General features: G+C 39.2%; 1 protein-coding gene across 1 annotated transcript in view; it reads left to right on the top strand.

Annotated features, from left to right (window-relative positions):
• The window catches only part of Pggt1b (protein geranylgeranyltransferase type I subunit beta), a 44,455-nt gene extending 32,283 nt beyond the window's left edge, over positions 1 to 12,172 (top strand). The window contains exons 8-9 of the mRNA XM_028894123.2: positions 700 to 808; positions 6,588 to 12,172. Of these exons, the coding sequence (XP_028749956.1) occupies positions 700 to 808; positions 6,588 to 6,769 (291 nt within the window). The 3' untranslated portion in view covers positions 6,770 to 12,172. The remainder of the gene's footprint in view (positions 1 to 699; positions 809 to 6,587) is intronic.
• Positions 12,173 to 12,782: the final 610 nt, after the last annotated feature.

Here is a 12,782-nt window from a genome sequence, read left to right as displayed (position 1 = left end):
CTGACAAAAGCAACTGAAGGAAGGAGGCTTTGGTTAGACTTAGAGTTCTGCGGGGAGCGGAGGGAGGTCTGGCCGCAGGAGCAGGGAGCAGCTGACCATTTTGTTCTCCATCGGAGCAGAGAGCAGTGAGTACTGGCGCTTACTTAGCTTTCTTCTGTTTACGCAGTCCAAGATCTTAGCCTGGGGAAGTAGTGTGCCCACACTTGGGGAGGGGGCTTCCCAACTCAGTCAGCCTAATCTTGATAGTCCCTCACAGACACAGACACACATTGTAAACCATCACATCACACTCATATAAGTGCAATCATACAATATTTGTTCTTCTGTTTCTGCCTTATTTCCCTCTGCATAATGTTAGGAACCATCCATCCATTTTGTAGTATATGTGAAATTTTCCTTTTTATGTCTGAGGAATGTTCCTCTGTCTCCCCCACCCCCGTGTAATCTTAGAAGATATTTACTGAATCTGTAGGTGGGCATGGGTAGAAGTCATATCTTGACAATATTAAACCTTCTTACTAATGAGCTTGGTAAGAACATAAAAAATACTGTAGTTGGCTAATTTAAGTGCTCAAGTCCCCAGAGATTTGATCTGAGAGACTAAGCTAGGGAAAAGCCTATCCAAATGATCAGTAGCTGAAATGTGAGTCACAAGCCAATAAGTTTTGTGCCTGTTCATTTTTGTCGTTTTGTTTTTAGCTTCTGAAAATTTTCCAGTACACTAACTTTGAGAAGAACAGGAATTACATCTTATCAACTCAAGATCGCCTTGTGGGGGGATTTGCCAAATGGCCAGACAGTCATCCAGGTAATTACATTTGGTATGAATCTAAAGCAGTATATGTTTTACTTCTTGAGTAGACCTGGTAAGTGTATGTTTTCTTCAGAAATTTTTACGATAGAAAATATTGCCACAGTTCTAACGTTACAATAAATAATACATTTTGTAAAAGATTATGTCTGAAGGCTGATGAAATGGCTTGGTGGATAAATACACCTGCTGCCAGACCTAGTGACCTGGGTTCAATCCCCAGGACCAACATGGTAGGAAGGGGGAGCCAACCCCACACGTTGTCCTTTGACCTCTACAGTGTGCAGCCATAAACCTACCCGTACACACACACAAAGTAGAAGTCGTGAAGATATTCAAGACAGAGTTAAAGTATGGGTAGTATAAAGGAAGGGCAAATTGTGTGTGTGTGTGTGTGTGTGTATATATATATATATATATATATTAGTATAGTATACGTCCCCTACCTCCCTAATACTTACAAATGTTGTATTGCAGGTGTGAAAGTAAGGCAGGTGGTCTGAATGGTTCCTATCCAAAACAAGGAGTTACTTGGCTCATCTGCACCATCAGGATCATTAGCTGTGACTTCAGCTAATGGTGTTCTAGTTTGCTTTTCTGTTGCTGTAATAAAGCTTTGACAAAAGCAACTTGAGGAAGAAACGGTTAATTTGACTTATTCAACTAGGTTACAATCTATCATTGGGAGAAATCACTTAAGGGACACTTGCGTACTGGCTCCTTCTCTGCCTTGCAGTGTCTTGTGTTCAAGCTAGCTAGCTTGCTTGCTTGTTTGCTTCATTTTTTGACATAGGCTTTCACTTTGTAGCCCTGGCTGTCTTGGAATTCACTCTGTAGACCAGGCTGCCTTGAACTCACCACCTGTCTCTTCCTCCCAAGTGCTAGGATTAAAGGTATGCACCAACCCCTCCCAACCAAGTGAGCTTTCTTATACAGCCCAGGATCATATGCCTAGGGCTACTACTTACCACAGCAGGCTGGGCCCTCCTACATTTGTCAACAATCAAGTCAATTACCCACAAATGTGGCTACAAACATGGCAACAGGTCAGATTGAACTGGACAATTCTTCAGTTGAGGTTCCCTCTTCACAAGTGATTCTAGATTATTTCAAGTTGATAAAGCTAACTGAGTCCTGAGAGAAACAAGAATGACTTCTAAGTTTAAAAAAACAAATTCTCAAAACCAGATTCAACAACACATTAACAAATATTACTCAAGGGCTTGGGTATAGCTAGTTACTAGAATGCTTGTCTAGCATGTATACAACCCTGGATTTGATCTCTAGCACAATGTAAACAAGATGTGATGATGCATGCTTGAAATTCCACCTCATAGAAAGTGAAAGCAGGAGAATTGGAAGTTCAAGGTCATCTGTGGATACACAATGAGTTTGAGGCCAGCCCGTCATACATGAGACCCTGCTTTAAACAATGTTCATTTACCACGAGCAAGTAGACTACATTCTAGGAATGTAAGGATAGTTCAACACATGTCACTAAATATATAACATCACATAATTAAGGCTCAAAGATAGATATCACATGATCATCTCAATACATGCAGAAAAGACTGACAATCTAACATTGCTTCAAGATAAAAGCCCTGAAGAAACGGAGTAAAAGAGATGTAACTCAACATAATAAAGGCTATGCAGGGCACAGCTTTAACCAACATTGAAAACTCAAAGCATTGCTACTAAAATCAGGGACTTTCTTTACTCTTAGTAAAGTTTTAAATTGTTACCTAGAGCAAGGAAATAATGCCAGCAATTGACAAGATCCGGTGAAATTAAAATCTTTCTAGGCAACAGAGGAATCAGTTAATATAGTGAAGAGAGCCTACAGAATGCGAAAATATCTTCACTAGCCATATCTCTGAAAGAGGATTAATATCTAGCATACATAAAAACTTAGAAACCTAAATACCCAAATTCCAAACAACCCAGCCCATGAATAGAATGATGAAATGAACAGACAGTTCTCAAAAGATGGAAGTTCAAATGGCCAATAAAAATATGAAAAAATAAAAGATTCAGCATTGTTAGTCATCAGGGAAATATAAAACGACATTCAGATACCTTCTCACTCTAGTCAGAATGGCTGCCATTAAAACAAATAACAAGAATGCCAGGCAAGGGACTCCTTAAACACTGCCAGTGATAACAAATTATTCCAGCCACTATGGAGATCAGATTGTAGGTTCCTCAGAAGATTAAAAATGGATCTGTCATATAATCCAGATGTACCAGTTCTGGGTGTATACCCCAAAGAACTGTAAAGTAACATACTACAGAGAGACTTCAGTAGCCATGTGTCCTCAATAGTCAAGTTATAGACCCAGCCTAGGTGTCAATCAACAGATGAATGGGTAAAGAAAGTGTGGTATATGTACCAAATGGAGTTTATTCAGAATGAGATTATGTTATTGACAGAAAATGGATGCAACTGGAGATTCTCAGAGTAAGCAGAGTGCAACATGCTCAGACAGATACCTGTCTGTTTACCCTCATTTGGGATCCTTGACTTTATATAGACATAGATGATCATTTATACACATATGATATAAAGAAGAAGAGACTGTCAGGTTGGGGAGAAAAGAGGGTACATATGATATACATCAATGAAAATATCTAATGAAACTCACTATGTACAGTGAACATATACTAACTTAGTAAACTTTCTCAAATTCTGAATACAGGTATCCCTCGCTGCCTATACTGTCCTCCAAATTTTGGTGTTTCCGTTAGCTTTTTTTTTAAAAGTCAGAGTCTTACTGTGTAGTCCCAGATGGCCTGGAATTCACTGAGAATGTGCTCAAACATGCAGAGATCTAGCTACCTCTGCCTCCCAAGTGCCAGGATGAAAGGCCACTACTCTGGGTTTAGATGAGTACCTTAATTTCTGATTCCTCATGCTTCTTGCCTAAAATGCAGGAACCAAATAGCTACAGACCGTATGACTGGCACTCAAAAAATAGCACCCCTCTCTAGCATCCTTCTCAGCCTTTACTCACACCGTTAGGTTTTACTCCAGCAAAATGAACCTGTTTGTAGCTTGTCTAGAAAAGTCATTGCTAAAGTAATTGAGAGCAGGCATGTTTGATTAGCATATTATTGGAGGATTAACTATAGACATACACAGCTAGCTCTAAGGCATGGCATTGTTGCATTGTAATAGAATTGTGGTCTCGGTTATCATAGCATCAGCAAGTGCTTTCTGCTCATTTCTAGAACTTCTGTGCTCGGAGTATGTACTTGAGTCAAACTAAAGAAGAGGCTCATGAATTCATATTTTTGTGCTAAAGTAAAAGGAATAATTACACCTGCCCTTTTTTAAAAAATGTAAACCATGCTTTCTTAGAGAAAATGTGGGATGCTACAAAGGTATACCCCAGCATATGTTTTCACAAATCAATTTCCAAAGCAAAATATTTGTTTTGAGATTTTTGGTATATATAACACATAGAAATAAATATGTTTGATGTCTTAAGAAATTTGGTGATTATTTTGGTCCTGATGCCAGTTTTTTTTTTTCTGTCAGTCTGGCAGTGTTTTGACAAATAACAGATATAAGAAACACAATCATTTGGAAAGCATCTCATATATTTGAAATAGCAATTATTTCTGGTATCATGGAATTTTATTTTTGTGGGCTTTTTGTTCAGTTGGCTTTAGGTTTTTGAGACAGGATCTTATAATGTGCCCGAGTTCCTCTTGAACCCACTACATAGCCAGAGATGGTCTTGAGTCTTCCTCCTGCCTTTGCCATCCAAGTGCTGGCTTCCAGGTGTGGACCACCATCGGGCGCAGCTTTCCAGTCTGTTTAGAAGGAAATTCGTGGAGCTGTTTTCTAGCGAGATCAGTTGCTAAGTTTAGCGTTGGTATCCACATGTGGGTGTGTTGACGACTTAGAGACACGGTGTCCCTGGAGCCTGCACACCATCACACAGACGGTCTGAGGGGCAAGTCTGCTTGCCGAGCCTTTAGGAGAACCATCTGAGCAACAGTTTTCCAAATGAGTGCCCTGACTTGGATTTAGTAAGATTTGTAGCAGATTTGGCACCAGGACCTTTATTATTTTTGTGAAGAATACTTCTGTTTTACTAAAGGAAGTATATCACTGTCTGCAGATGAAGGGTTTGGGTTTTGGATTGTTTGAGTATTTTGTTGTGTTTTAAGTTTGAAATTAAGTACTGATTTCTGACTTTCACAAAACTTCTTTTGAGAACAAAACCTCAATATGGAGAGATTTAGATTTTAAACAAGATACAATTTATTTTATTCTCAATTGGCGTTATACTCCTTGCTTTTCACTTTTTTCTTTCAACCTTTATGTGTATGAATATTTTGCCTGTATTTATGTCTGTGCAGCACATGCATGCAGCACCTGCAGATGCCAGGAAAGGGCGTCGGAGCCCTGGAATTGGAGGCACAGATGGTTAGGAGCTGTGGGTGCTGCAGCTCCGAAAGAGCAGCCAGTGCTCTTGGACTGCTGAGCTAATTCCCCAGCCCTCTACCTTTGTTTCCTGGAAGGTTTTCCGATTCCTAAACTAGGTTAATACTGCTGTGTTCACCTTGTAATTTTAGAGTAACTTTAAGGAACAGGGAAAATTTTATTTTTTACTCTGAAAATTAGATGAAATTGAGCCATTTAGCTTGTGACAAAGTTAGACCTGGTAAGGTATTCTGAACTTTAATAGCTCTTAGGATCTTAAATGCTGGCCATTTCAAAAATAGGAAAGTATTCTTGGTTGCTATGAAACTTTTTTTGTAGTGTTTCTGCAACTGCAGAGATCTAAGCATTTCTGAAGTCTATATAAGGTTCTCAGGCAAGCAGAGGCCATGTGTTTTCATGACTGCTCAGCAGAGGGTTGTGGCTTCCTGGAAATGGGGGACTAATGAGGCTAGGGCAGAGGAGTCGTTACTACACCACGTAGAAAGTGGGTCTGTGTGGACTGTCAGGGAAGAAATGGCACGTCTCTCCAGGTAGACTCTCCGTTCCGTCTACTCCACTCAGTGTCGGCATTTGCTTAGGAGTTCCATCCACTCCACACAGTGTTGGCTTATACTTAGGAGTTTCATCCACTCCATACAGTGTTGGCTTATACTTAGGAGTTTCATTCATTCCATACAGTGTTGTCTTATACTTAGGAGTTCCATCCACTCCACACAGTGTTGGCTTATACTTAGGAGTTTCATCCATTCCATACAGTGTTGGCTTATACTTAGGAGTTTCATCCATTCCATACAGTGTTGGCTTATACTTAGGAGTTCCATCCACTCCACACAGTGTTGACTTATGAGCTTTTGAGACAAAGGGTGGGAGGGCAGGTGTTGCTGCTTGGTTTCAAAGGCTGTTTTTACTTTCATTTTTAGAGAACTTTCTAGGGCTCTGGTTACAACTCAGTGGTGAAGTGTGCTGAGAATCTGGAAGGCCCTCGGTGCACTTAGCACCATGAAGACAAAATTGAAAATGAAAAAATTCTTTTATAATATAAATTCTTTTTTTCTCAATATTTTGGAGTCTGCAGAAGGCATTGTTATTCTGATCCTTAGAGAACATAGGCAAAACAATCATGTGATGTGTTCCTCTAATAGTAATTTCAGTAGTACAGTACATAATTTTGATTGACTTTTTAAAATAGTGCTGGAAATTGAGGCTAATTCATTCAAAAGCTAGCATTTTTTCTAATTCTTTTAATGTAGTGATTGGCTGTAGGTGCTCTGCAGTGTGTACAAGTGAGGACGCTGACCATGGCTTGAAATGCCTTTTCAGATGCTTTGCATGCATACTTCGGGATCTGTGGCCTGTCCCTAATGGAGGAGAGTGGGATCTGCAAGGTCCATCCTGCTCTGAATGTAAGCACACGAACTTCTGAGCGCCTTCGAGATCTCCATCAAAGCTGGAAGACCAAGGACTCTAAAGAGTGCTCAGAGAATGTCCATATTTCCACTTGACTGACCTTGGGGTAATGGGTTTGTAGCATAACTGTAGCTCAAGGTTAAAAGCCATGTGTAACCAAGTGTGCTCTTTTTTACAGGGGTAGTCTTAAGTCAAAGCTTGTACTGCTAACACTTCCACTGTACTGGATTTAAAGAAAATTCTTGTTGAAGTTGGGAACCTCAGCAGGACTCTGTTGTGGTTCTTAAATGTTTATAGTGTGTTTCTGAGAGGTTTCTTGGGATAGATTTACCAAATGTATGTAGGTTATCTTCTTAAAACCCTTCAGTACAAGTTCTGGCTTACAAAATGGATACAAATCTTCAAGTTTACACTTCATATGGCATTGATAATCTTCAGGTGAGCATTTAGTGATCACTTAAAAAATCTCTACTGCTGATGGGAAGAAATTTTCTTTATTGAATTAAGTATCTGGGATTTTTCTTTAAAAATCGATGGTCTCATAATTTTCTTCAAGAATAACATATTTTGTGTTATTCTTAAGATGTGCCAACTAGACTTGTGTAAGCTATACAGATGAAATTAAAAGTTCATAGTAAGAAAAAATAGGCTTAACTAATGCTATAGTTTTCTAAAGAGAGAGTACTGCATAACTGAGGGAGAAGGTCATGTAATTATGAATGAGAAGGGTCTGGGTTGTGTCTTTACTATAGGTTCTTTGGGTGAGTACCTGATGTCTTTTGTTTTAATCCCAAATCATTGGCTACCTTTTGTTGGGGGCAAGGGAAGAAATAATCTTTGTTGTCCAGAAAAAAGATATTCAGTGTTCTATTCTTCTGAGGTTCATGACACTGTAAGTTATACTTGTATGATTATAACTGAGTTCTTTTTAGTTGCTTCTGTTTTTTTTTTCCTTTTTAGTATTTTGTAGCCACTGTAGTTATCTGCTTTATCTCCCACCAGGTTGAGCATCCTTAATCCAAAATTTAATATCTGGGCCAGGCATAGTGGCACATGCCTTTAATCTCAGCTCTTGGGAGGCAGAGGCAGGCAGATCTCTGTGAATTCAAGGCCATCCTGGTCTGCATAGTAAGTACCAGACCAGACACAGCTGCATAGTGAGACCCCATCCTGAACTGAAAAAACAAAACAGCAACAAAAATAATAAAATCCATTATCTGAAATGCTCCAGAATCTGAATTTGTTGACTGTCAGCATGACATAATTGGAAAATTCCACCACTTCATGCAACAGGTCACAGATGAATTTCAGGGACACTGTAAATAGTATATAAAACTACTTGAAATTACTGAGTAAAGTGTATGAAATAAATGCATTCCATGTTCAGACTCGGGTCACATCCACAAGGTAAAGTGCATATGTAAATATTCGAAAAATCTGAAAACAGAATTGAAAATCTGAAACATTATGTTTGGTTCCAAGCATTTTGGATAGTGATACTCAACCTGTAAATAATTTTCTAATGTTTTCAAGTTTGATAAATCTTTAAATATAAACAGAACCACTGAGGTATACATAGTCATTTATATTTTTATATTTTTGGCTACGTGGGAGGGAAATATATCCATCTAGAGGGGATAAATTATGGTTTCACTTATTCATTGTCTTGTTTTATTGTCTTAATTCTATGAACTAACAACCAAAAGAAACTGGTGTAAAAATCTTTGTTAGCAATCAGCTTGTCAATAAATCACATCCATGACTTGGTGACAAGAAGGAAATTTCTTCATTAGAGGAAATGAGTGTGTTAGTCTTGCTAGTAATAAAAGTTGTATTATTAATCTACAGACATCATTGTAAAAGCTAAATTATCAGTGTCACTGGGTAGATAATAGCATTTTCATTATTTCCTAAACTAAAGAGACATTTCCTAAATAAAACATACTTCTAAAGGGTGATACTTTATGGAGCAGTGAATGTAGGTGTTTCATAGAAACATATCAACCAAAAAATGCTGAGTTGTTTTGAAGTGTGGGAAAACTATTTTTAGCTTTTCCTAAATAGATGTGTCTAAGGAAATATTTATTAATAAAGTAAATTAAAAGCAACGTTTCACATATAATCTGTTCTCCCGCAGTAGGGGCACAATAAGAGGAGAAGCATGAAGTTCAGATGTGCCAAGCCGTGCCCTCCTAGCCAGCCTCTCTCCATCTCCTCTCTCATTGAACTTTGGAAGAGTAGTAGCAAGGACATTTATTTGTCACCTACAGTTTTAGGTTTGACCTGCAATTCTTGTTTTTATTAGATTTTTTAATAGGTATAAGTAATGAAGTTCAAATATAAATTTTGCTGACAATGGTCATAATTTGAAGTGCCAGACCTGATAGTATTTGATAAACAGAGTGATGGGGTCATCTAAAGCAAGATGACTTGAAGTTTAAATTGCATATCTGCCCATTGAGCAGCGTGATCTGGGATCCAATTCCCCTATGGTACAATGAAGTGAGAAATAGAATTTCATTCACTAGGCTGATTCATGTTTAAACGAGATCGTATATAAAAAGCACTTTGCATACAGCGAATTTCTAGTTATGGTTTCATATGACCATAGAAGTGTTTTTAAAATCTCTTGTACATGGAAATCTTAACAGGGTTTAGACTGAAGGAAGATGCTGCCAACAGAGCAGTTTCTAAACTTTCCCAGTGAGTGACAGAGGAAGATCAGGTATCGCCACAGGCGCTGCAACATTGGGGACAGGTGGTCCCCATGAGCCTCAGAGCACAGGTGAAAGAACAAAGGTGCCCTACCTGCATAGTTTCACCTCCTGTGCAGAGGGTAGAGGAGGAAAGTACCCGGGTTCTGAAGCCCTGCAAATTGGAGAACGGTGGTATTGCCATGTTCTCACTACAGAGGAAATGGACCTATATGAAAATAAAGGCTGAAACTCAGAAGAGCTCTCCAGATCCTGTCAGCAGTCTGGTGAGTGTGGGGCAGGGGAAGGTGTGTTGATTATAGTAGATAGAACAGCCTGGCCTGATGCCATGTACCTTTTGAAATTAATGAGGTAAAGCACAGCACTGGAAAGAAACTGCTAGAATTAGAATCAGTTGGACAGGATAGGCCTAGGACATAAAGCAGAGATAGCTAAAATAAATGTTGGGAGGAAAGGCCTGTAGACATAGATGCAGAATTATAGGCATACATAATCATTTAAATGACAGAAAATGGAAGGGTGCTGGGAAGATGGAGCCATTTCCTAGAGCAACCCTTCCTTCTGAACAATGACTTAACTTAAAAAGCAGGTGAGTATTCGGTCCCCAGAGTTGGAGCAGTGCCCTCCCAGGTGAGAGCACACCGGAGCAATGAAACCTAACACTGAAAAGGCGGTGACAGCAGCTGTAGTGTTTGCAGTGACACGCACGGCCTCAGAATTGCAGCAAGGAGCAAAACGAGACCAAGCAAGGAAGGAGGCAGGAAGAAAAGCAAAGGCAGTTAATCTAAAGCCAAGAAGTGCAAAAGCTCCGGCCTTGGCATGGTAAGGATGCTCAGGGAAACAACCCATCAGCTAACCTCAAAGACACACAGGAGGAGCACGTAGGAGAACTTAAATGACAAGGGAAGGGCCATTAAACACAACTGATTTCAAGTTGTCTTAGGAACCTCACACAAATTCAAAGGTGAAGTTTTTAGAGAAAAATGCAAATTGATAAAATTTAATACAGAGACTATAACTGCCATAGGGAAATGCAAATAAAGACCATTGTACAATCTCGTAAGATTGAAGAATCTCAACATTGCTTTAATAATTCCAGAGGCTAGAAGAAGAATCTTGAATCTTAAATTACTACATAAAAGAAATTTTCCCATGTTTACTTTGTAAAGTTGGCACAATCACATTAATTTTAAAACATAACAAAGATTATGCCAAAAAAGGAAATCCTAAGTCATTCAGGCTTGCTAGTATCTCCAGACTGGGACAGTAGCTCTTCTAGTAGTGTTTGCCACTCAACCATGAAGACCTGAGTTCGATCCCCAGCACCCAAGGCAAAAACTGGGCTTGGTGTTGAACACTTGTTCCCAGTGCCAAGAAAGCAGGAATAGGCAGATCACTGTACTTTGTTGGCTAGCCAGCCCAGCCTAATCAATGAGCCCAAAATTCCCCTGACAGCCCTGCTGAGAAAATAAGGTGAGGCAGGTGAGCTGTTTCAGTTGGTAGAGGCTCTCGCTACACAAGCCTGACAACTTGAATTAGATTTCCTATAACCCATGTAAAGGCGAAGGCAGAAAACCAACTCCACGGAGTTGTCCTATAACCTCATGTGTGCCATGACACATGTGCCCACATACACAAATAACACATTTTAAAACCTAACATGAAAAGCTGAAGAACAGCTGAGGTTGACTTCAGGCCTCCACACCTGCAGACACAAACAAATATCAATAAAAATCATTCAGCAAATTGTTAGGCCTGCAACCCAGTAGCACTTGAAAGAGAGAATAAAATTATGGCTCAGTAGCATTTGTATTAGGAATGCAAGTATAATTCAGCTTTAGACCATCTTAATAGAGTGTTAAAGAAAAGACATTTGATCTGATAGAATTAAGTACTCATATCAGAAAATGATAAAGAATTCACTAACATTGCACCTCTACCCTAGAGGCAAGCATCCTACCATTGAATCCAAAGAGTCTTTCTGACGAAGCCAGAACAGGAACATGCTCACTCTCTCCTTTACTAAACACCACATGAGAACTTTAGCCGAGGAAGTCAGAGCAAAGACATGAGTCAGGAAGATTCAAATTTGGCAAATAGGATCATCTACTTGAAAAACCCAAAGGAATTTGTTGAGACACCAAACCGTTAAAGAACCCAAATAGCAGCAGTAGTCAAGGTGCAGGCAGCCTGAGGACTGCCTTTCCACGTTCCCACCAGATATTGTCAGAAATGGCCACTCCCTCCCTCCGCGAAGTAATGCTCTCAGGACTGGCTTGGTCACCCGCTAGGTTCCCTGTGTGTGAGCTCTCTGTAAGTGCGACCATCTGCTGTACACTGTGTTTTACTTGGCTTCTCTGCCCTACAAGAGACTAAAGGGCGCCCTGGTGCTGGTTACAGAGGTGCGTTCATTTTATGAGTGTTTACCAGGCTGTGCCATCAGTCATGCTCTGTGCACTGTTCTCTGTGTGTAAATTTATTTACAATTCAATAAAAGTATTTAGTAAAAGTAAAGACTTCATATCTATATCTACATGAACCTAAACCGTTTAGAAGATATACCTCAAGATCTCTGTGATTGCTGAAACAGACTCATGTAAGAACTCCATCAGACATGTTTGAAACACCTATATGAGAAAATCCTGCTTTGGAAAAAGAAAACTCTTAGAAGACAATAGACTCAAGGCTGTGCCTTATTGTTAATAGGAAGACACCACGAAAACAGTTTTCTTGGGTTACTTTGTAAATTTAATGCCACTGCAATAAATACTATGCTCGTTTTCATTTGAGAGAATGTATTAGACTAGCCATTAAAACTGAGAAAGCAAGAAGAAACCAGCCCTGCCAGACACGAAGTATGCTGGCAAAAGCTATCGCAATTAAATATGTACATGCTTTGCTCAGGCAATTGCATATCTACAAATTTAGATTAAGCACACGAATAGATGATGATGTGCTTCAAGGATCTTCCAATGTATTTTAAGTCATAGGAGAAAAGGCGCTGTTTATAATACATTCATACAGTGCGATACTATACAAGTGTTAAGAAAGACAATGGTGTTTGTAATATATTGCTAATTGAACCAAAAGTTTAGTATTAAAAAATAGTTCAATAAACAAGGGAAATGAAATGTTAGAATTAGTCCCAGCAGCACATTAGAATAAATGCAGCATCTGAAATCAGTGAGAAAGAGAACTTGTAAGTACCTAGTTCCCTAAGTAACTCTGTGTAATTGTTCACATATTTACAAATCCTTGAAGGATGTATAGTGTCATCCATCTCAAACCTTTGCATGTTGCACTGTATACCAAGGTACTGTATGTTCTGTGTTGTCAGTCATTCAGTGATAGGGATGTCTTTTAATATGTAGATTTTATCAGTTGCTGAGTATTG

This window comes from Peromyscus leucopus, chromosome 19 (assembly GCF_004664715.2).
Source record: "Peromyscus leucopus breed LL Stock chromosome 19, UCI_PerLeu_2.1, whole genome shotgun sequence".
Lineage (NCBI taxonomy): Eukaryota > Metazoa > Chordata > Mammalia > Rodentia > Cricetidae > Peromyscus > Peromyscus leucopus.
The sequence above is the reverse complement of the archived record's forward strand: the minus strand, read 5'-3'. Positions and strand labels throughout refer to the sequence as shown.